General features: G+C 47.7%; 1 protein-coding gene across 2 annotated transcripts in view; it reads right to left on the bottom strand.

Moving 5' to 3' along the window:
* Positions 1-25505, bottom strand: part of LOC119390353 (uncharacterized) — a 377138-nt gene that overhangs the window by 347365 nt on the left and 4268 nt on the right. For both annotated transcript variants that reach the window (XM_037657959.2, XM_049414752.1), the window contains exon 2: positions 18789-18886. In XM_037657959.2, the coding sequence (XP_037513887.1) occupies positions 18789-18886 (98 nt within the window). The remainder of the gene's footprint in view (positions 1-18788; positions 18887-25505) is intronic.

Genomic DNA, 25505 nt, shown 5'->3' on the forward strand with positions numbered 1-25505 from the left:
CGGAACCACAGAAGCCACAGGTGCAGAGAAAGTGGATCAATGAATTAATTGTCTTCTGAAAGGGACGCCACGTCTGCCGTCTTGGGAAAGACGAAAGGGTTACGCGCGAACTTTTCGATTATGTCCACGTAATATATAATATCTTTGCCCACGTGCTATCTATTACAAATTGGAGAGAGAAAGAGGTTTGTTTCAGCGAAGGCAAAATTACTCCTAAGATGGAATTAAATGACACTACTAATTACAATTTTAGAATTTTCAGACGTACTTAAAATGCATTACAAATTGCAGGTGGCCGGAAGTAATGACCTTAAATTACTGTTACTTCTGAAGAGCAACGAATTTACTTTGAAACTACATTTAACATAAGTTCATCAATCATGCACTAACTCACGTGCTCTTTGTTTACAGCCCATACACATTGATATCTCAAAGGTCTCTGTTGAGCTTCCTAGCTTGAGGTTTGGCATGCACATTAGAGCTGTGCACGGGCCGTATTTCCGAGCCCGAGCCCGGCCCGGGCCCGCTGACTTTGTCGAAGGCCCGCCCGAGCCCGACGGCAAAGGGCTGCGAGCCCGCCCGGCCCGGCCCGACGTACGAAAACACAATCCCGGGCCCGGCCCGGCCCGGCTCGGCTTTTTGAAGGTTCGCTGCGAAAACAAAACATCGTTTTCCGGTAATTTGGCATTTTATTGAGCATATCGAATATGATCAAGACGACGAACAGTCTCTATATTGCACAGATTACAAAGTGCCGTGCAAAAACAGCCAGCAGTCCAACGATTCCGGCTTCAACGAAGTACGGCGCTTTTGACCATGCAAGCGTCAGCTTGCACGAAGGCGATCTACGTCGGGTCGCTCGTGGCTATCGCGTGCATTTTCACTCATATGGGATTTGGCCTTAAATCTAACGCGAACAGTCGCATGGCACCGTCACTACCTCAGGTGGTGTTACTTCTCTGTTTGTCGGAGTGCAACAGAGGCAGTGCTTTACCTGCTCCCCTTTTGTTTAATGTAGCGAATGGAAAGGAAAAGCAGTAAAGGGCGGTCGCGGAAAAGGCGCTGTATGCGTGCTGCAAAACAATTCCCGCTCATTCTCTATATCTCGGGCTTGAGTCGGGCTTTGCGCAGGGCCTGAGCCCGGCCCGATAAAAGCTCCAAGTAGCCCGAGCCCGGCCCGGGCCCGAGGTAAATATACGTCGCCCCGCCCGAGCCCGGCCCGCGGGCCGGGTCGGTCTCGGGCTTTCGGGCTACCCGGAGCCCGTGCACACCTCTAATGCACATTAACTTGCCTTTGTATTTTTAGATGCGAAGTATCTTAAGGCCGAGCTCAATCCGGTGGTGGTGGTGTGCGGCGTGACCACCCTTACTGCGCATGCGCATACCCTCTCCACAACCTCCTCTCCACTCCCCCTCACCATTCCCCCATGTCCTCTACTCTTCTCCCCTTTCCCTCTCCACCCACACTCTCCCCTACCCTCTCCCGTTTCCCTCTCCACTCACCCTCTCCTCTACCCCTCTCCCATTTCCCTCTCCACTAACCCTCTCCCCTCCCCATACCCCTCTCCACTTCCCCTCTCCCTTTCCCCTCCACTTTCCCTCCCCCTCTCCCCTCCCCCTTTCCAGTCTTCCTCTGAAACGCGGGCTAGACATGCCGAAATTCTCTCCTGCGCAACGCCGCGATGAGCTCGAGCGCATGCGCGTCCCCTCCCCTTCTCTCTCCTCTCCTACGCTGCCCCCCTCTCGCCCGCCTGTCGACCGCGTTCCCCACTCGCCCTGTGAGAATTAACGGCCAGGCTAGATGGAAGATACGACGCGCGTAGCGTCCCTCTTCGCGTTCCACGACACGAGGTCGGTAGTATGCCCAACGAACGCCAACGGAACGCGATCGTGCAAGTGCTCCGGCTTCGCATCGCCTCATGGTCCCCTTTAGGGCGCGTTCACACTGAGACATTCGGTGGCGAGAGCGCGCGGAATCCGCTTCGGCGGCAGCGGGATCCGCCGGAAAATCCCTTTCCGCGTTGATCGGTCCTGGACCGATTTTTGCGGCAGCTGCCGCCGGATTCCCTCACCGCGAGCCAATCGGAACGCGAGTAGAACATTCGAAAAATGGCGGCGTGCTTGTGATATTGCAGTCGTCGAAGCCAGCAGCAACAGCGAAGTCTTTCGTAATTATCCTGTAGCTCTCGACAAGTGCCAAGTGTTTTCGCGATTATCATCTTTGCAATACACCATCGCGATCTCGCGAAACGGGTAGCATTATCTCGGCTCGACCAAGCTTCTCGCGTCTTGCAAATCAGGGCGAACCAACCACGACTGCTTGCGTCGTTTCTTGTTCGGCGAACGCATGTTTCTCCTCGTCAGACATCACCAGAAAGTTCCTTTCCAGCAGGCCCAGCAGTTCGACGACCCTGCTCCTGTTTATGCGCTTCGCCATAACGAAACGCGTACACAACGCAGAGCGCGTCGATGCCAGCGTTCCTTCGCGCGAAGCGACGATGACAACTAGGCGCCCTAGTGTCGGCGGTGCGGTCGCTAAGCGGTGTGAACAATGTTGAATTTCGGCGGCGCGCGAATTCCGGTCGCTGTGGCCGGCGGATTCCCCAGTGTGAATGAGCCATTAGCGGGAGATGGTGTAATTTTTCTTTCCTTTGTCAGTTTTTATGCCATAAGAGGAGCGGACATGCTGTACATTAGTAAAAAAGTAATTTCGAAAGTAATGAGCAAATTTCTCGATGTTACTCACTTGAAGTAATTCACTGCGTTACTAAATTACCAGCCCACAGAAGTTATTCATTACACCAGTCATTACAAACAAAGTAATTTAGAAATTACAGAGATAGTAATTAAAGGTAAAAAAAGTATTTTAATTGCTGTAATTGCATTATTGCCAAGCCTGTTGCAGCATTGTGCAAGCTTTAGTGCGATACGATAGTTTGGCCTGAACGTTAGCGAGCAAGTTTACACGGGACAAGGACCAAGGATATTCAAATAAGTGGTTCACCGCAACTAAATGAAACCAACGACATATGGTTTGCCATCATCTGGCGCTCGTTAGTGTATTTTTTACATTGCGCTTAGCTGGTTAATTAACTAAGATCAATTATGCAAAATTTTAGTAGTCACTATTGGGTCTAGTGCGTTTCCCTACGTTGTCGACGGCATTCCGAAACAACCGATTGAAATGTTTGTGCCAGCCTACATGCTGCGTAGTGACTTTTTTAAAAAGAAAGCCCGCGAAATATGAAATAAAACTCAATGACTCCATACCATGTCGTTTGGTTTCATTTAGATGCGGATAACGACCTTTTTAGAAATCCTTGGTACTTGTAACGTCAAACACCCCGGATAGGTTATCAGCACAATTCCACCGCGAGAATGGCAAGTACACCTCTTGTACAAACAACGTGCTTGCTATCAATTGGGTCAGGAAACCTGCCAATCGTATCGTTGTTTTTAGAGTCGCGAGCTATGCGGTATGCACCTCGCTACACTGCGTCGCTTCGTGACCAAATAAAACTAATATAGAGAAATGAACACCGTGTCACAAGTATCAGTAACTTTAGTTACACATAATGGTGAATAATGTGCGAGCCAGCTTACTATTACTGCTTCCTATTTCTGAATACGTACACCTGGCTTTGTGCACCGAAGATTGCGACATTACACGTTCCGCGTTTCAATGGGGATATGACGTCAGGAGCTAAACTTCGTAAGCCTCATTAGAACAGCGGCTGCGCCGCCATCTAGCGACGCTAAACAAGATGAAGTCCATGATGAGGAATGACCTTTGCGGCTCAGTAGGCGTCTGCAGCAGAACATTTACGTGCTACATAGAGTGACGCGATGTGCATACGAAACAGGATCAGAGGTAAAAACAAAAGCAAAAAGTACCTCAGTGTCGCTCTGAGACAATGTCTTGCTTATTTTCTTCACCAGCGACACGCGTGAACTTGCAGCTCCGGGATTCGTTAGCGCGCGAAAGCGATGATGGCGCAAAATAAAGCGAGCGCCTCGCGTGGCAATGCATGCCCGCTTCATACGCGAGGCCTAATTAAGTTTAGCGGGACGCCCGGCTGCCTATCGCATACCCACAGGAAGCAGGGCCGGGTGACCTTCTGCGAATAATGGAAAGGAGGAGAAAACAGCCCAGGTGGTGACGTCAGAGCTCCTCGCAGAAACAAGCGTGCGGCGAGAGGAAGGAAACGAAGATGAAAGCGGCTTAAAGACACTCGCGGTGAGCTCGCGCTGTAGATGCAGTTGCTATGTGCCCCCCCCCCCCTTCCCCCCTCCCCTGCATGCTCAATCATGGCGCCTGCGCCACGGAAGCAGCGAAACGCGAGAAGAGTAATAGGGCTTTCGCTGGAAACACCCTTAGATTGAGTCGCGGCGACTACAGCTCCGCTGGCCGACGTAAGCCGGTAGTTGCGTGCAGTGAGGCACCCGTTACGGACGAACCGCAGGTTGGAATGTGAAATACGGGATGATTGCGAATGCAGCGTTCACTTAACTGTCCTCACTCCGCGAGATAGCAGTCATTAACTGAATCACCGCGTATGGCGATGGAGGCTGCTGCAGAAGTCGACACGACAATCGTGTCCGAATAGTTTTCGTGTGCGCGCATATTGTATGCTTTGCCGCATTGCACGCTGGAGAGCGGGCAAGCCTGCTTTTCCGCTTGTGCACGTGGGTGTGCGTGTGTGTGTATTGGGCACAATCCCACGCTTTTAGGCGCAGTCTTTGGTGGTCCGTGCTACACGGAACTGTTAGAGGGAGGTATGCCCCGGTAAACTAGCGATAGGATGCCGGGTTAAGCTGGACGAGATGCTCCGCGTGCTCCATGGAAAAAGGAAGGCGTACGGAGGATAGATGGAGGCAAGAAAGAAGGGAGGCGCTAGCCGCGCGACAATCTCGCGCCGCTGCGAGGCTCTGCAAGCCTCGGTGATGCCGCGGCTTCATCGGAGAACCGAGCAACCGACGGTGTACGGTATAGCTGAGGCTTTTGTTCGCGACGTCAGATTACCGGTGGACGACGAGCCTGCAGCCAGAGCTCATCATTAGGTGCGCGCGAATGTATACGGTCTCGCGCATATAAATGATGTATCTCGCTCGCGTTCCTAGTCGACGCACCTAAACGTGCATTGTTCTGGCTTTTTCTTTTCTTTGTGCGTTGGTCTTTCGCGGCAGGGATGTACTGCGTCCAGACGTGCTTCGCGCAATTATTGGGCACGGTAGCATCAGCAAAGCTCGTGCGCAGATATTACCGACCACCCTGCGGCAATGTTCGCAGTCTCATAACCCTAGCCGCGTCTCTCTTTTCCGTTTCCGACGGCCCATTTAGTTGGCTAGATGATGCCCGTATAATAAGCTGGCACACGCTGTGTGCTGGAGGTAATTCCCTTTGGCCCCTCGTTTGGTTACAGAGCCACATAGCGGCGTAGTAGCTGTATGTCACTATTATGGTCCTCTACTTAATTGATCACGTGATCTCGCAATAAGCGACAACCAAATTTAAGTTAGTAAGCCCTACTTCATTCAGTCGCGAAGTTTTACGAAAAAGAAAATGCTTCATACGCTATGGGATGAGAGAAAGAGAGAGAGAAAGGTCAAGTTAAAGGCAGAGATGTTAACCGGGAGACACAAATCAGGTTTGCTACCCTGTACTGGGAAAGGAGTAAGGAGAGACAGAATGATAAGAAAGACAAAAAAAAAGCAATTTACTATGCCCATTCTTTTACTCAGTGCTTAGTAATTATACGCTAATTTGGGGGAAAACGACGGAAAATCCTACACAAGAAATTAGTACTCATACAGAAATATGTAATATGAATTTCCGAAACGTGACATGGTAGCCCGCAAGACTTTCTTTTTTTATTCAGCGTATATAAGGAGATGTTTGTGCGAATGTGTGGCGCCGGATACTCCTATCGCTTAACAGTTGTCCTCGCAAAGTAGTGAACAAACACAAAACTATGCAAATAGGCACATGGGCGAAAAATCATGCCCTTAGTACCAGTTCTTCAATACACTGTCTAGTGGTTATGGCGCTCGGCTGCTGACCCGAAGGTCGCGGGATCGAATCCCGGCCGCGGCGGCTTCATTTTCGATGGAGGCGAAAATATTTGAGGCCCGTGTACTTACATTTAGGTGCACGTTAAAGAACCCCAGGTGGTCGAAATTTCCGGAGCCCTCCACTACGGCGTCTGCCAATCATATCGTGGTTTTGGGACGTTAAACCCCAGATATTATTATTATTATTATTATTATTATTATTATTATTATTATTATTATTATTATTATTATTATTATTATTATTATTATTATTATTACTATTAGTTCTTCAATACAAAAAATGTCCACTCAATAGAAGAGTTTACAAAACACAAATATTCACACAAATGAAATGTCCGCGTGTAACAAATATTTGCTAAGACGTCGTGACAGCTGATCATGAGTCACTTGCAAATTGTATCTCAAGTGCTGCACTCTTACTGTGACGGTCGTGTTTTCCGAAAAAATCCTGCACAAGCATAAAAATACAAGAAACGTAAGCCTATAATACCGGTTGATAATAATGCGAACAGAGAGAAGAGAGAGAAGCAAGGAAAGACAGAGAGGTTAACCAGACGCACGTCCGGTTTGCTACGCAGCAAATTTTTATCACATTTAGTACCTTTGTGCTTTTTTTTTACTCCTCCGAAAATTACCCACGTAAAATCTTTTTGACAAACATTCACTTATCCGAGCAAATGGCATTTACCATTACACAAAATTCTTACGTATTAAAGAGCGCAGACTCCATGTTGTTAGTCTACCCATTTCTGCTCCTCGATACATACCTATTACGCAATCAAAGAACAACATCACCATTCACGCGCGCTGACTACGGACGTCAGGATCTGTATTATCGAATACCTCGGCTACTAAGCACTGCTGAATAAAAAGAAATTGTCCTTTATGCACCCCATTTTGCACATTATGTAAAAGTCTTTCTCTTACGTTTTCGGATCACTTATCAATAAAATGTCATTACACTAACACTTTCATATACGCTGTATATGTACGCTTTTGCTTGTGCTGCAATTTAAAGGTGCATAAAAATAATTTCTATGCATAGATGGGTATACTGATTAAGTGTTTGTATAGTGTACTACCTGTATTGTTTCAATTGCATATTAGATCATGTGCACCCGTCAGCAAAAGTAATACGGACCACAGAAGCTCGAGCCGAAATCGCTGTCTACTTCGTTTAGTCGCGAGCCACCTGCTGTCGGGAGCATCGCCTTGACGTAATAGCTGTCGAGAGCATTACTCTGACGAAATTTGTCAGAGAGATGTTCTCGACAGCAGGCGGCGCAGACGGCAAAGGTATACGAACGGCAATGGACCGTGTACTTTTGCTAATGGGTGTACATGCACGCCGAACGCACGTAGGAGGGAGAGTAATATATAGGATTCATCGCCATGGGAGTCAGGCCACGCGGGCTTTGCGTCTGCTTCTGTGTGAGAAAGAAATGATCTTCAAACCTTGAAAGACTACTGGTTGCCTTGAGAAAAGGAATCGGGCTGAGCGTGAGATTGCTGCTTACCTTGGGTAATATTCGTGACAAGCGTACCCACACGCGCGCGCGCGCGCGCGCGCACACACACACACACACACACACACACACACACACACACACACACACACACACACACACACACACACACACACACACACACACACGCGCGCGCGCACACACATGCACACACACACACACTTATCTTCCCCGGAGTTAGCAATGAACAATATTTTTCAAATATTGCCCTGAAGGCATTCATGTTAGTAATTTATGTATGTTATATAGGTGTTTTTTGTAATTGTTTTTATGTGCCTTTTTTTGTACTACCGGCGCCGGTGGGCCCCTCTGTAAACAAGTAATACAGTTTCACGACGACTATTCTGCCGAACTTGGAAGGAAGACGAAGGTCTGAGAAGCTGCGGATCGTTTTTTTTTCCCTGTTTTTTTCTTTTCATCGTGCAAACGAGCGTACTCTTTTGTAAGAAACAAAGAAGAGATCAACCACAAGAGCAATAATAATCAGTGCAGTGGTTTGCGAGAAAAACCAAGTATCACAGGCTCCTTCTCAATCAGGAACAGCTGGTATTTCTGGAAGAGCACCCACAGTATCCTCGCAAACTTCTGAAGTTTCCCTTTTGTATCTCTGGGTATTCAGCATCGACATTTTGGAAGTCTGAAGAGCTCATTGTCTTTGGAAGAGAAGCTCACGCGCTGCTTTGGCGGTAGCTTTTGATTAACCAGTTTAAACCAACCCTAACCACCACCACCGCATCCAATTACGCGCCGGCTTTGCCAGCATCCTTTTCTTTCAAAATAATCCGGTTTACGGGAGACCTTAGTATCTTTAGTGTCGCCGGCTTCTCTTCTTTCCGTGGTATACAAAAATAAATGCAGTAAAATGAGGTTGAAAAGATAGAAGAGCTCGCGCAACAACCTAAAGCGTTCCCAAACATTTCAGAAAGTTTCACGCACGTGTAAATAGAGGCACTGAAGACAGAGTTCCGCTAACAAGATAAAGCGCCCAAAAAGTCCGCGAACCCTCATACGAACTCCGCGACTGTCTATAAAAACACACGAGCAACACGTAACAATAATAATCGTGACTAGTTTCTCGTTTATACAATGTATATAGTAAGAGCAAAAATACGATAATAATCCCCGTGTGCATATTATGATGCCAATAGCGTTGTATATTCAACAATGATTTTAATCACCATAACACTGTTTTTAACAGCGGAGTTGCTCTAGGGCTGGCCCTGACGACAGATAAGGCTCCGTATCGCGTGTCACGCTCCGGTTTCTAGATATACCAATAGATGGCGTGACTGCCTCGGTCGCGTAGAGTTACTGTATATGATACCCACCTAAAGGTAGCATATACAGTAACTCTAGGTCGCGGACGAAGGGGTAGCTACACAGGGAAACGGGGAAAGGGCGGCTCGAGTGCCATTAGGGCCTAAAATCACTGTAGCAGGGGCTGCCACACGTCCTTTCCCGAGTGCGTCTACTCTACAAATAACGTAATCCCAAACACTCACATAATATCACAAAACGTCGCAGAAAATTGCAGGGGAAACACAGGAGAACCGCAGCCCCGCTGTTTGTGCATATTTCAGACTGGGTTGAACTGGGCTGAGTTTTTTTTTCTTTAATACTTCTTTTTGGGAGAGGTGGTTCATTGTCGATTAAGGGAGTAACAGCGCGAACACGCACCCACAGGAGAGACGACACGGACGCACAAACGCTGACTGACAACTGGTTTTAATGGCAGAATGACACACCTTATATATGCCAGAGTGAATCATGGAAAAGAAAAAAAAAACAAAGAGAGGGATGAATAACAAAGTTTAACAACGCGCAGCGCCAAGAACATAAAACAGCCGACCAAGAAAAAAAACGGCAGGAAAACGTGACGTAAGACCCGACAGCCGCATCTAGAAGATGAAACTCACAGTCAAGGAGGGCAAGAGATGGGGCGCTAACGCACTTGTTATCAAGTTTCTTAATGTGATAGGCTTCTTCACTGACACGTGCAGTCTTGTCTTCACTCCTACCAATAATCGTTGTCCCTTGGTATAGGAGCGCCTGCCTTGCAGAATGGCACGAGGCTTACGTTCTATGAAAGCGCTTTTTCTTAAGTTGAGCATACAGGCGCTCACTCTTAAATACACACACCACGCAAACAAACATACACACAGCGCACGCGCAAAGAATTGCGCGTTAGAGTATCAACCTAATTAACACGATATGCCACATCACAAGTGCTACGGAATTACTGCAGTGAACGTGACCAGACACATTAGCGAGTTTTAGTATAGCGGATAACAGCAAACGCAAGGATTTAACGTTAGCGTTAGCGTTGCGTGCTCCTAACTGCGCATGAGCAGAACGTAAACGTAGCCCGAGCTCTTACGTACGAACGCTATTTCTGGAATATAGCGTTCAACGCTAACGCACGCAAGAGATCCCGTACGTAAGGCAAGATGGCGGTGCCTGTTGAAGCGAGAGCCGTCCACTTCGAATCTTTGTAGCCGTCGTCCTGCATTATAAAACTTATTCATTCCCTAATAATGTTCGTGTTTGATTTAGATTTGAGTAATGAGGCTTCGCCAATCGTGTACCGCCGATAAAATAGCTCCGTTTTTGAGATACAAAGTGGATTTGCGCTGCAGAAGGCTTAGCAAGATTTGTTTGCAAGGTTCGCTCATGTTTTTTGTAGCAGCGCAGAGATGGCGACGCTGTCTTTAGTCGCCTCTTTCCAAGATACGGCCACAAGTCAAGCAGATACAGGTCAGGCGTCGTTTCCCTTCATACCTTTCGCGGCAGTGCATGAATGTGACGCGTGATGCGTCCCAGCTTAAAAAGGCCAGGTAATAGGGGTCTTGAAGAATTCTCGAACGCGGCATGTCGACAGAAACCAGTGTGTCAGAACTCAACACTTCTGCAAACGCGACATGGAGACGCAACAGTGGTGACGTTGGATCAGCTCGACTTCGTGGCGCTTTTGTGGATTCTACAGTGCATTTAGTGTTTTTATGTCTAGATGGCGCCGTATGTGCTTGCGTTAGCGTTAGCGGGAATGCCTTCCGCTGTACTAAAAGACCACCAGTTGGCACGCAGCGCGTTCTGTTTTAGCGTTAGCGTTGAGACGCACGCTAACGCTAACGTAAGCGTTTCCCGCTATACTAAAACTCGCTATTAGTTAAATCACACGGTACCAACGTTGCACCGCATAGAGCGAAAAAAAAAATTATCCGAAACAAATAAGCGCAATGCAAGCACTTAGTCACATCAAGAAGCCGCTGGGCTTACCGGTGACTGTAAAAACGAAAGAGAAAAAAGAACAGGTGCGCCACGAACTAATCGGCCACGTGCTGTTGTTTTTCCTGTAACAAAACACGGCAGCTGTCGTATTTTGTCATTACGTTTTTTTTTCTCTCTTTAATTGCATTTTACTCACTAGATATGGATCATATAGTTATCTTAGAAGGCTTAACGTTGTTATCAGCGACGGTTTAAGGTAGTTAGTGGGGTCGTTTTATTTATCTAATTTTTTTACAGCATGACAGTTTCAGCGTATTATTTGTCGCTGGAATACTGCTTTCAGGACAGAATAGAGTTGAGCCTGCGACATTGTAATATATTAAACTTTAGAGCCAAGCAACATGCCTCATACAATGGCCTGTTTCGCCCAAGGTTTTTTTTTTTTTTTTATCTGCGACAACCCTTTTCTCATTAGTGCGTCTTTTATTTATGCTTTTCGTATAATCCTTATCGCGCCAATCAAACTAACTTTTCTTTGTAATTAGCTCCACTTAGTGCACCTGACCAGCAAAACTTTTCTGACAGGGTTATTAACGATTTCGTTAACCTTTAGCATAACCTCCACCTGACACTAAACAGCAGATTTCCAGAGCGTTAGCGGAAAAGCTGCTATCCGAGATGACTTTTTTTTGCAGACTTACGAAAGCTCACGCTAGCACCTAGTTCCTCGATAACAAAAGTTCTTGGATTCTTTAAAAAGAACGCGCGATCGAGTTATGAGCGTTAAGCATAGAGTGCCTTGTTTTAGACAATATACAGTGAAACCTCGGTGATACGATCACAGCTCATACGAATTTCGGGGTGATACGAATTTCTCTTTGGTCCCGGCCAAGGCCCATTGACCTGCAATGTAATGGAGTACGGTTGTTGAGAACCGATTTTCACCCAGCGACGTTTGATACGAATCTACCCTACCGCCCAGGTACGAAGAGGTGCTGTGTCCGCGCTGCCGCCGAAGACGCACCAAGCACGTGCGAGCGCGGGAACGCAAGCGCGGGCACCGCCAAATCGTCATAATCACGTTGTAAGAAAAATACTTCTCTTGCGGTGAGAATGAACCTTCAGAGACGCGTCACGGCATGCGAGATTGTGGGCGCCAATCTTTGAGGTTCTAATGTGCCTCCGTGTGCGTTCGCATTTACATTACAGAGGGCAATAGCGCCCTGCTTTTTTTTTTTCTAACGCATCGACGTGGGCACCTGTCGTTGTACAATGTGAACGCGTGCCTGCCTCGTGCAGCAGAATTCCTATGAAAGGAGGACCAAGACCGAAAGAAGGCGAGGACGATCTTGGCGAAGGAGTCAGGACTCATAACGTCAACATGAGCGACTTCTTGTGCAGGCACGGCCGTAAATCTCCCAAAAACATCCCCGACACCTCCGCGATCACAAAAACATAACATAGGACCACGGTTCTGAAATTTTGTGGCCTTGATCTATCCCGTCAAAGCACTTCTTCCGTCACTCTCGCTCCAGTACTCCTGTGTCACGCGAAAAAGCATGCTAGAATTCGGACGGGGCTACTGCTGTCGCGGGTCACAAGGCACCTGGTTCATTAATCAAATATGCGCTAACGGCCCGTGTGTTTACGGGTGCTGGTATGATTGCCGACACCTGAAAACTTAACTTACACTCATTCAGAGTTCTTCCTGAAGTTGTTGCGGCCCTGAAAAACAATGAATGAAAATGTACGCCGGGTTTTTTTTTTTTTTTTTTTTGCCGCAAGATAATTTTTCATGCTTTCTGATAATACGAACTTTGGATGATACGAATATTTCTGGTGGTCCCGTAAGATTCGTATCACCGAGGTTTCACTGCAGATATCCTGACAAAAAAATATCTATGACAGCCACGCTCCTGTCGTCTTCGCACACGAACTCTATGTCGAGACGGGAATATGAAGCTCAAGTAACATTGAAGCGACTATTGAAATGAAATAAAGCTAAAGTGACACTGAAGTGACCAATTAACGAAAACTCACTCTATATAAGCTCGGCATTGTCCCAATAAATGAACAGTTGTCATTACCGCTTCGTGTTGCCTCTCCCTGTGTCTCGTGTGTCTTTGCGGCTCCTTTTCCTAATCAAGAATTACCAACCTGCCTGCGCTCACACTCTTCCAAATTTAAACTTCGGAATAATCGTTTCCATACGGGCCGCCGTAAAAGTATCACTTCTCTAAGCTCAAATAACTGCGTATTAAACGCAACGTCAACAACACGCTTCTGCACTGGATGACAGTCCCAAACTCCCGGACCATCGCTCAATTTTTTCGCCGCCTTTCGTCGAGCCAATCCGCGTCTTTCTTTAGAAGGCACGTCACATTACGCGAAAGTCTCGCTAGCATTAAACGTAGAGCCTGAAAAGAAGAAAAACCCCGGATATGCCAACCAGTCTGCCTGCGCGTATGCCGGAAACGAGAGAATTCTTGAGCAGCACTTCAAGGAGCCGAAATCTTTAACATGGAAGGCGAAGCGCGAGAAAATTCTTGTTTTTCCTTCTAGCCGCATTTCTCTCTTGTCTACCAGTCCCTCCGTAGTTTCTTTTTCATTTTGCTTCAGTGGTGAACGTAAAGGAATGGCAAAAGGAATAGAGAAAGAATGGAGTGCCAGGTGGTGTGACATTCGAAATGAAACCAGTGGACAAGTAGGAAGCATAGCATAGACCTTGGCACCTTTCATTCGGGCCTTCCTGTCTACTACTTCGCCGGCAATGTTTTTCTTTCTTTTTTTCTTTCGGGCCGGAAAGATTTAACTTCACTTCTCCCGTCACCTAGCGGAGATCTGGGACGCCAGCTTGGTTTGTCAGAGTACGCAGTTCCCATGCAGCTCTGCGTGCCAGAGCTGTTAGAGTACAGCAACAAGGAATGAAAATGTTGAAGAAAGTTCAGGTGCTGTCAGTTAAGAGAAAGTAAGAAAGAACTTAACGAAAAGGAATAGGTGTGTGGGGGGATGGGGGGGGGGGGGTTTAAAAGCCCGAAGGCCGGTGTATGTACGTTCTTCAAATAAAATGTTGTTAGTCTGCGCCTCCGTTTGTGTGTTCTTTTCTCGTCTCCTAGTGCTCCTGCGTATTAACCTTTGAAAAGGCTGCGGCAATACATATGAACCGCGTAGGCCGTTGGCTGGCTGTCGTCGAGCTGTGCGCCAGACGTCGAAAGCTGAACAAGAAGAAGATGAGAGGGATCCAAAAAGAACGGCTGTTACGAACTGCCGGCGCGCTAAATTATTTCCGCGGCTGTTGCTCGTGACGACTGATGCGTTCGATTTTTTTCTTCGCCTGCTGCTTGTCCCTGCGCAGCGTTTGGAGGGAAGTTACGCTATGAGAAGGATCGGGCTTGCCTGCAGAATTGCGCGAGGGAAAGTCTATGCGACACCGTCTAATGCCAGGAATTACGAGGCAAAAAAAGCTAATTTTTGTCAGTAAAGAAAAAAAGAAAGTAATAGATAGTTTGTTCGGAAGGGGTAGACATTCGTTTTCACAGACAGAAGTTGCGTAACTCCTGAACCAAATTTAGCAGGAAATAGAAATTGCATTGCTCAGGCGTACAGCCGTACAGCTCAGCGAGTTGATTTTCTTTTTAATATCGAACATTTGCTGTCCTTTAGGTTAATCACATCTTGCCTTTCGTATATGAAGAGCTAAAAAAAAGAAAAGTGAACTCTCACATATATCTACAGGCTACTGGCAAAGTCTCTCACTTTATGATGATGATGATGATGATGCAAACTTTATTGGGGTCCAGAGAAGACGCAGAGGAGACCCCGCGCCACCCGGCTAGTCCCGCGTGTAATACGAACTCTTCGTGTAACGAAAACATGCTCTTCATTGGAATGGACGGGAAAACCGAATAGATGGTGCCAGCCGAGAAGGCCAGCCTCGGGCTCTCATCAGACGTAATATGGCAAAGGGTAGGGCGATGAAAGTACAAAATACACACTCTCTTGGTTAACAAACGTTTCTTCTTATGGGTGAAAAGACAAAGCACTCTCAACATCTTTATCGAGTCTCTCCGAGCACTCAACCTCTTCTAATCCTCACCGGAACATAGCGTCTCAGTAGAACGACAAAGCCACTGCGCATCTCGTTCGCCGCACAGCGGATGACTTCGGCATTATCTCCAGTGAAAAACACGGGAAACACCGATTCCAGCTACGTGACGCTGAGAAAGCTTCTCACACTTCTGAGCATTTGCGCGTAGGCGCGACATCCCTTGTAGCTCGGGTAGTGCGGTCCGCCGCAATTGGCGCAGCGGCGCGGTCGGTCTCGCGGACACTCCTTGATGTCGTGCGGTCCGCAGCAGCGCTTGCACCTCAGCCTGGAGGCGCAGTGCCTGGAAACGTGTCCCAGTCGCTGGCACTTGTAGCAGCGGGCCGGTCTGTCCACGAATTCTCTCAGCTTGTACTTCGCCTCGCCGATCTCCACCTTGATGGGCCGCTCCAGGCTTCGCGGAAAGGTTAGCACGACTTTGCCCGTGTGCTTCTTGGTTACTTCTCCTTCACCGGCAGTGCTGGGGACAGTATATTTCACGATCCGCTTCACGTTGATGACTCCCTGTGGGCGAAGCATGTCGAGCAGCTCTTCCTCGGGGTAAGACGTGGGCACGCCCCTGATGACGCTCGAGCTCTTCTGGTAGGCGTCCGGTATGGAGACCCTAATCTCGACCCCGCACAAGTGGTCGCTCTGGAGCAGTCTGTTGACGCCCTCCAACGAGGGCATGTCCAGTAGGAGGTATCCGGTGGGCGTAATACTGTACTGAGAAGGAGCGGTGCCGGAGATCATCGACACGGCGACAAACAGGTCGACGGGGTGCAGCTCCAGGAGCGCGCCGTCGGGACGCTTGGACTGGATGAACACCGGCACCCCCTTGATCCTACCCTGCACGGTACTGGGGCTAGCGAAATAGTGGCCGCTCTTTTCGGTTGAGTCTCCTAGTCCACGCTCGTAACAGTACGCGATGGTACGGGGCGAGTCCGTACGCAGCACTGGCGGCGAAGAGCCGCGCCGTCGTGGTTTGTGCACATCGTCGACGTTGAAGCGCGTGTTCTGGGCGTTGGGGTCCATGTTGTCGGGACTCGTTTTAAATCGGTCGCACTCGACTCTCTCGGCGTCCTGCACAGTTTCTTGCCCGTCCGAAAATTCGTCGGCGCCGCGCGTTTCTTGCTGTCCCGAAGAATCGGCATACCGGGACGCCGCGAAGGATGACGCAACTACTGACGGCTGCAGCTGGGAATCTTGTAGCGGCGTCAGTTGGTTTACGTAAGGTATGTAGTACACGGGTGTCGGGTAAGCCGAATTCGTTCCGTAGGAAGATTGGACACACGGAGGCGCGTAGTCGGGGAACGACCACGTCGACGGAAGAAGAACCTGAGACGACGGCGTTCCTTCCGGGGAATATTTCTCGAGATTTTCGCCGCTAGGCCAAGAAACTGGCCCGTCGAACAGACGAGTTAGTGACGAAGGCGGAAACGGGGGCTGTTCCAAGGGTTCCACCTTGACATTGACAGATCCCGCTGCAGGAGGGGTTGCGACGACCGCAGTCCTGCGTTTGCCGTGATGGGTGCCATTTCGCATCTTCTCGTCCATGTTTAACTTATCATGTGGGCACTGCCGAGTGGTGGCCCGAGCTTTCGCCACAAGCAATTATGTGTACAGGAGGGAAAACGGGGCAAATTGCACTCACGACAGATGTGGGCTTGTTCAACGACGTTCCATGTCTTTCTGTATATTGCTGTCGTCGAATTTGGGCTTCACAAGTGCGTCAGAGGCGCGCGAGTCAGGCCCCCCAATCGGCCATTGTGATCAGAAATGAGATCGATTGAAATATCCGGCACCATCACCCGAATGGCGCTGAACACATCTGCACGCAAAGATCCAATGTGCGCGTAGCCGCGGATGAATTCGTCGCCAAGAAATTGACTTCACTCCAAAGAATGAAGCGTGTCTACTTGTAAAGAAGTTTCGCAAGACGTTCGTCACTGCTGTCAAGCAGGAGTGAGCTTTGCTGCAGCGTGATAATATCGGGGGAAATAAAGAGTGAGCGTGTGCTACATTTTCAGTCCGTGCGTTCTCTTTTAGCACGCCTCGAAGCGGCAGCCTGTGGCCATAGTAAAAAGAAATGCATTGCGCTCGCTTCGAGCCGCGAGAAAGACAGCTGAATGCGAGCTTCTCGCGCACCATTGAGGCATTGATAAGTGATGACGCAGAATGTATAGTGGGGCGAGTCGGCATTGTTTAACGTTAAACCGGCGTATCATCCCTGCCAGTTTTACGGCTCCTCTCTCGAATGGGCGCACAAACTATGCAGATCCATATTCCCAAAGCGTACACCCTGTGTGCCTTTTTTAATCATTCATTCGCAAGCTTTAGAACTTCGTAGTTGCATTTCGGGCTATACGGGTCTTGCTGGCGCAAGTGCAGCACGGGCAGAAACATTTCAATGCTGGTTCTCACCTAAGTTAACGTGTCTTGTTTAGAATAAAACAGCAGCAATAGCGACTGTTAAGGTTTGCTAAAGAGATAAACTCAACGTCAATGTATAGCTCTAGGTACAGAGCTGAACTAAAGGAGCACCAGTTATGTTATCAAGCTTTGCCTTTTCCGAGGTTGCCTCCCTCAAGGGTGCTGTCCAAGCACTTAGACGCGCCCTAATGCTCGACAGCCGCGTACATTCAGTAGGAAGCACAATGGATCCTGCTGATGACATAGATAGGTTTTTTCTTAAGCGAAATCATTATATGCCCTATGAAACAGAAAATACGGCGCCTACCCGGCCTACGTCGGCGAACGTCCGATGACACGAAAACTCACGGGACCAAGTCATGACATCACATGGCTTTTGGCGCGTAACTCGAAAACCGGGTTGACCATGTTGAAAGCCGACCTTACCTACTCCCAAAATTGACACGGCCCACCCCAAAAGTTACTTCACCTAATTCGAAAAGTGAGATGACCACGTTACAAAGTGACGGGGCCTGTCCCCAAACTTGACTATACCAAATTCGGAAACAGAGTTGACCGACATTCAAAACCAACTTGGCCGGCCCGCTCCCAAAATTGATTTGACCCACCCCTGAGCGATATTACATCGTTTTGTAACTGCCCATGCATATGCTATCGTACTATTATTTTCCCAAATATGGCTGTAAAACTGAACTACAATGCAAATCCTCGTATCACTGTTGCTGTACGTGTGCCTGTAGCTTAGCCAACTTACGCAGGCGCAAGATTTTAGGGGCGTATTAGGGGCGTAGCTCCTCTTAGTCTAACCTTGTCACGTCTCCGTTGTCCGGCGTAAATGGCAGTATCTCTGTTCGGCGTAAACGGCAGATGGCGCTGTCTCATAGAAGTACATGTATACTGCCGTTCAGGGACGATATTCTAGATGGCGCTGTACACAATCCGTGTCGTCATCACCATTTCTCGTCTCATTTCCCAGATGGCGTTGGTCCAATAGAATTGTGTGCAATATGGCGCTTGTGTGAATCGACACTAGATGGCGCTAGAAGTGCCGCTGCTCTCCGATTGGCTGCTGCGCGGGCTGCGCGGGGAGCGAGTGCCTCTCTCATTCTCCTGGATCGTCGCCGTACGTGTCGAGCATGAACGATGCGCAGCGGCGGGCGCTCGCTTGGCGGCAGCCAGGCGGATTCCGAGACGGTGCGCGCCAAGGACGCCGCTGCGAAACGGGCTCAACGAGAAGCCGATCCCGAGACCATGATTGCTTCAGGAGCTTCGCCCAAGCTCATCATTCACCCGTGGATATGCTGTAATTTTTTTCTTCGAACGCGTTGTTATCGCAGTATAAATTGTATTGCTTCAGGCGAAAACAAGAGCAATCAATTAATTAGTCAATCAACCAATTGAAAGACCGACCGACCGACTGACTGACTGATCCGCTATAGACTCACCGTGCTGGCACCAGCCATGCGGCGCATCGATGGGCGAAACCTGGCCTTGATATGGGTAACTGCGTAGGTCGCTGGGCGCCGGAATCAATGTTGATCACCTAAGTGAAGAGACAGATAAAAGAAAAAAAAGAACACATGAAGCTTGGAGACTGTTAACCAGAACAGAGCCAGTGATAAATGAGATAACAACAGTGTGGAGGTTAAACGGAGGAGAAATACCTGTTCTGCTGACATATGTATATACACTGTTAAAGGTGCTAAATATAGCTTACAATGATGAAGAGTGAGACGGAGAAGTCTATGGATATTTCTTTTGAGTAAACATTCCTATGTGGTGAACGTATCCATTGTATGTGTTCACACATAAAAGAACTTTGTGTGTGCGAATGTCCGTCTGCGTCTTATTTCTCAACAGTTGTGTTTGGTGGAAAGATTACGAGGAAAACATGTCAGAGAAGGGTCTCGAGCCGGCGCTTCCCACAGTCACCAACCTCTGAAGTAACTACGTTCAAATAAAAGGAGCACACGAGGGAGAACATATGGTAATGTTAAGAGTCAATTTATTAGGTTGCTTGAGCGTGTAGGAAACTTGATAGTTTCTCGATCGTCCTCTTGCTGTGAAGCCAGCATCAAGAACAGATGCAGCAATACTTCGCATGCTGACCACAAAGCCAACGTTGAACATCTAAGTATTTCTATTTACGGTGTGCACCCCCCCCCCCCCCCACCGCCACCACCACCCCAGAAAACAGATATGAAGAATGTCAGTAATAATGAATTGATAATTAATTAGTTAACTCATTCATCTGTTCAACCTGATACAAATATGTCGTAGAAGGAGACCATGCATGACAGCCATTAGTCGACAGCGTGAAGTGAGCGTGGTTCACTCTCATTTTTCGGTGGTTTCGACGACCTAGCAAATACGACGAAGTGTATTACATGGAGTTGAGAAGCGAATTAGAACAAAAGTGCGACAACGAAGCCTGTATCATTTGCATAATACAAACAATAACTTGCATGAACAAAAGACGACCTTGAGATGAGGCACATTCGTTTTAGATTAGAGCATTGTAATACGCGAATCCTTACATGATGAACAGCGTCAAGAGGCTAGCCGTAGCTAAGGCTTGTGACTAGCCTGTTTAATACCATTGACCGTTTAAGCGTTTCGGCAACCCGCTAACTTTTTGTTTTTCTTCCTACATGTATTGACTGTCTTAGTCTAACAGACAGGCTGGATACAGATTGCGTTGCGTGATAAATACAGGTCTCCGATTCACAAACATGTAAAAGGGTTGGACATTGCGAATTAACACATGCAGCTCAGCGAATGTGGACGGCTGTAAATGTTAGCTAAGCAGATTGCACCCCTGACAGGGGGGCAGGGCTAAACGATCGCGATGTCTGAGAGACAAACGTTACAGGAGTACTGACACAAAAATTTTGAAGGCGAAATAACTTGTGGGATAGATTGGTGTGGACACACGCCAATCTGACACCCACATCACATGACGAAATATCAACGGATAATATAGACTAGAACTTACTAAAACTCAATCTTGAAGTGCGTGTCGCGCCACTGCACGCGAAACGCGCCATTGGTTTTCGTGTAAACAACCAACCGCCACCTGTGTCACGAGTTTGTGTTGGCTGCCACGATTCTTGCGAGCGTTCTCTTAGCAGACCTTTTCAAAGGAAAGATGGTGCAGACTGGCACGGGATTACAAAGGCTGATGTCCTTGCCTCGGCAGTGCATTTTTGGGGGGCCACGCATATTTACAACGTCTCAGAGGGAATTTAGCAGCACTTGAGAACCTTCGTTGAAAAGAGTTGTCAACGCGGTGCTCATGTGCACGCGATTTTGCGTACGTAACCAGCTATGTTTACATGAAAACCACTCTGGGTCCCGCCTCACTCTGCGCTCTCTGAAACTGAAACTGCGACCGGGCGCTATAAAACCGTCTCCAAATAATTAACCGTTCCGCGCTTGAGCAAACGAGCTTCCAGCCGTGATGGAGGGTAGTTCGCTACTTATTGCAACAGAAAAAACAAGATGCGAAATTTTTGTGTCAGTGCTCCTTTAACACCTCAGCATGACACACAGTTGTATACGCAATATGAGGATATTGTCTACACATTCACATTTACCCAGCATTTATGCAGCCTGCAATACGTATTCTCATTTTGAAACTATCTACCATTGTTCTAATTAAGGTTCTCTTTCTATAATGCCTTCGGATAGGCATCAGACGCTACAGTTGGGTTGTCTCGTACGGCTGCATATGATTAGACAAAATAGCTGCCTCTCTAAGTGAGTCGGATATAATCAAACTCTCACTCGTCATCTACACAGTGGCGTCTTCTCGTATCAAAGTGCAATATTTCTTCAGAAGCAATTAATTGGTTAATAGACCTCCCAGCACAACTGAGTTGCCCTCCCATCTGTCACATGCCTCATTTATCTGTTGCGTCACAACTGTCACACCATGTCACAATTGTCACAATATCGCGAAACGTCATTACACGAATTCAAACGGGACGCTCAGGAGTACGAATGCTAAAAGGCTGGACGTGCATACACGAACACGAGAGAAGTCAAGGCACCACAAACGCGGCAATATTTTGTGGCGTTTGTGCGTCTTGACTTCTCTCTTGTGTCCGTTTTTGCACTCCCAGTCTTTTAGCATGAATACGTACCAACTAGCTCAGCTCTCGCTTATCGAAGGAGTAAGAAATCTCAATTTGGATGTCATGTGTGGCCACCTGTCAACAGCCCGTCAACGTGTCGTGATGTGTGTCTTGTGGAAGAAATGCATCGTTCTTCGTGTTTCAAGGCAGGCTGAACATTAAAAAAAAAGAAAAGCCACGCGGCTGTACCCATTCAGTTGCGTAAGCTCAAGTCACCAACTCTGCAGTGTTGAATACTTCTCCGACTGCCATAAAATGAGAGACCGGTTTACCTTCCCGGCATGATTTTGTTGAGTGCGAAAACATACACAGACAAAGAAAATGTTCTGTGTTGGAAACCCGTTTCAGTTAACGTAATGTGCAAATCTCACCTGAGGTGCGGTCAAGTGATGTGAGGCAACAGATCACATTTCGGGCATTCTAAGTTCGCATACGAGCATTTCTAATTGCAATTTGGGTGTCTATCTATGCTATAAGATATCAATGGTTACTGCACCTCCTGGTAGATTATCAAGATTTTTTCCGAATTGTTAAGGCACCTACCTCGTTACCCCGAGTAGCCACCGTAATTGGGGAAGGCATCGAACAGGAATAGCGGCGCAGTCACTGTATGCAGAAACCGGCACAATCTAGCATAAAGGTAAAATGGTGAGTACTAACCATTAGGTCCGGATGGACGGAAGGTGAGAAAAAATGACAGCGCGAAGCCAACTTGGAATGAAAATCTGAAGCTAAACGTCCTTGTGTAATAGTAGGCAATGGCTTCAGCTATATCGTAGAACGCCGGCAGTAGCCATCGCTAAGCAAGAAGCATGCCGTTCTTTACATAGACGATAGTTTCTACAGTAAAAAGCAATGCATCGCAAGACGTCACGTATGCACCCGGTTCGATAGACAAAGCTGCGATATACACAACTCGAAATTGTATTCCGAGGGTCTGGCTACTGTACCAAGCCGTGAAAGCACCTCGTATCATAGATAAGAAAAGTGGTCCCCCTCTCGAACTGTATACGCACGCGCCGTTCAGTGCAGCGGTTATTGTAGTTCGTGCAGAGGTGGGTGGCTGCACGGCGTCGTCTAGCCTTTCTTTTCTTCGAGTGTCGTAGTAATCTTGAGATAGTGGTCTCGGCTGTACATATTCTGCCTCTTCTTGGAACGATTGTAACCGCGAATGTCGGTGCCCCAGGGAAGTGGAAGAATTATTTTAAAAATAGCACAGTATAAATAAAGAGCCTAGCATAAGGTGGTACCATAAGTTGTCGCGTGAGAAATTCTCATCATTTTATTAATGATACAGTAATTTTATACAGAACAAGCGTGGCGGATCGTGCTAATATCGCTTTTCATGCTTAGGTACGACTGAAATGCAGGACCCAGGAAGAAATGTGCGCCAAAGACAGCGATTGTCCTCGTCCTCTGTCCTGCTATCAATTGGTAGATCCAATTAATTAATTGATTAATTAATTAACGTCACTTAGCAAGAAAAATACTCTTAGGGACACCATACCCTGGATCCTTTTGGCCATCAGGGGTATTTTAACACGGACCTCAATACAAGTTCACGAGGGTTCTTGCATCTTATAGTGTATATGCGGCGGCTGCGGCAAGGAAGCAGACTCGCGAACTCGCATTATCGCGAGGTCGCTCAGGTAGTTGAATACCGCAGTTATTATGTGAAGTTTAACGACAATTAGGTTTTAGAAGAACAATTTTTACAAATCCAACTAGTTTTATTGTTTCTCACAAGTTTCCCAAGAGAGTGCACAAGAAGTAAAACCCACAAATTTCGCATCATCTTCCTCTCGAAGAGCGACCTTTGCCCGGAATAGATCCCTCGACGCTCTGCTCAGCGGTAATCGTTCAAATGGAATAATTTCTAAACCTATCTCGTTTGAAAGATTGGGCACGTTCGGATGATTTTCGGTGTAAAGCATTAATTGGCCGATGGGCCACCACCGCTGAGCCCTAAGATCAAACTCGTCGCCAAACGTCGCGTGGTAAAGAGTTCTACGGAACACAAACCTAACTAACTAATAACAGTTGGGGTTTGACGTACCAAAACCACGATATTATTATGAGGAACGCCGTAGTCAAGGGCTCCGGAAATTTTGATCACCTGGGGTTCTTTGACGTGCATCTAAATCTAAATACACGGGCCTCAAGAATTTTCGCCTCCATCGAAAATATGGCCGCCGCCGCCGGGGTAACAAAACCCTACTGAAATACCTATAGAAATAGAGGCTCCGTTTCGATAATGTCGCTTATTGGGCTTTAGTTACAACCTGCGTATCGATGTCTCATTTTGTTGCTGAGCTGAAAAAGGTGGAGTATTATTATTGATCTATAGCTGCCCATAGGTAACGCGACAGTCGGCAAACCCCGGTGCTGTTCGCCGATCGCTATGTCCAATACTACAATTACTGGTAGGCTATTCCGCAAGAGTCCGCTAAGTGGACTGCACATTCCAGCTCGCGCTGATTGGATGGAGCTCGAGAGCTGGCTCACCGGCACTAATCGTAACTGTCGCCGTCGAGCACCAGCCAATCAGCGCGCGTTGTAAAGGACAGTCCACTTAGTAGACTCTTACAGAATACCACTCCTGGACACCATCGCTATGGCTCAAGGACTTGATGTCCTTGACCGATGGGTAGGTTCGCACATGGGTGGGCAAAGTAAGCGAAACGAATACAGACTCACGGAATATGTAACATTGGGCCCAGCAACAGAACGTCACAGATTCATAGCCAATAAGCCGCTGCTGTTAGGTATGTGAACGCCCCTTTAGCTTAACAACGTCTATCTATATAGCTAGTCTAGTGGAAGTTTGCGGCAGTAGCAGCAACAGATTATAATTGCATCGAAACTCAAGATAAACGGCACTGTGAAGGCGGCCGAGCGCAGAAATCATGTTGAAAAACGGGCTTACATAAAGCCAATCAGAGTAATGAAACTCAAACGGCAAACCCACGCGCCAGTTTCAGCCAGATTTCTTTGTTACTTTTGTTTCCTTTGGCTCTGCGTCACTTTCAACTTTCGCAATCAATACACGCGAGGCCCGCTTAGGAAAGGTAAAAAGCAAATATTCTCGAGACATCGTTCTTTAATATATGAAATGAACACCTGTAACGAGCTTGTAGGATTTACGTAAACAGGGTTTCAAGTGTTAGAAGAAAACGGCGACTCAAGCGTTGCCGCAACGTCCTCTCGCTGATACGAAAATGTCGGTTCGCGCATTTACAGGCTGAGCAAAGGCCCACTCGAGCACCTTTCTTCGTTACGCGTCGATAAGTGCACGTGGGTTGTAGGGTGCGTGGCACAGAAACGATAACATTACCGCAAGCACGAACCGCTTCTTGGGAAGAAAAACATCTCGTGTTCGCCATGTAATATGTCTTGCACGAAATTAAGATTTTGCCCGATAGCCTGGCATCCTGGAATAGCGTGGGAGGCCTTGCGATTGGTAACTTGTGTAACTACTAAACACGATATCTTAAAGCTACTTCTTACCTAAGCCGTTTAAATTGATTCTCTTTCGAAAACTGCGGCAGAGATATTTCATTTCACAATGACTAAGTTTTCCTCATGCCCCGCTTTGCGTAGAAGAGAGGAGAAGGGTAATGAACGAAAGGTAGAAAAGGTTAATTTTACTTTGTCCATTTTGCAACCCTAGCAAAAGAGAAAACACATCCGCCGTGGTGGCTTAGTGGCTACGGCTTAGCGCTTATAAGCACAAGGGCCCGGATTCAATTCCCAGCCACGGCGGCGACACTTAATTTCGATGGAAGACAAAATTAGAATAAACACCTGTGTAATACTTGCACCTAGGTGCACGTTAAAGGGGCCATGACGCCAAATTTTCGATTATAACCTGCGTTATGGGGGCTAATCCTTGTGCCTCTACAAACAAGCTGGCGAAATTTTAGCGCTGGCGAAATGCGCGAGCGGTCTGTGAGTCGCGGGCGACACTGGGGCACTCGCGAGCCGTGACGTAACAAGCTGCTTGCTTTGCGAGCGTCTGCACGCCAC

Source organism: Rhipicephalus sanguineus, chromosome 4, assembly GCF_013339695.2.
Source record: "Rhipicephalus sanguineus isolate Rsan-2018 chromosome 4, BIME_Rsan_1.4, whole genome shotgun sequence".
Classification (NCBI taxonomy): domain Eukaryota; kingdom Metazoa; phylum Arthropoda; class Arachnida; order Ixodida; family Ixodidae; genus Rhipicephalus; species Rhipicephalus sanguineus.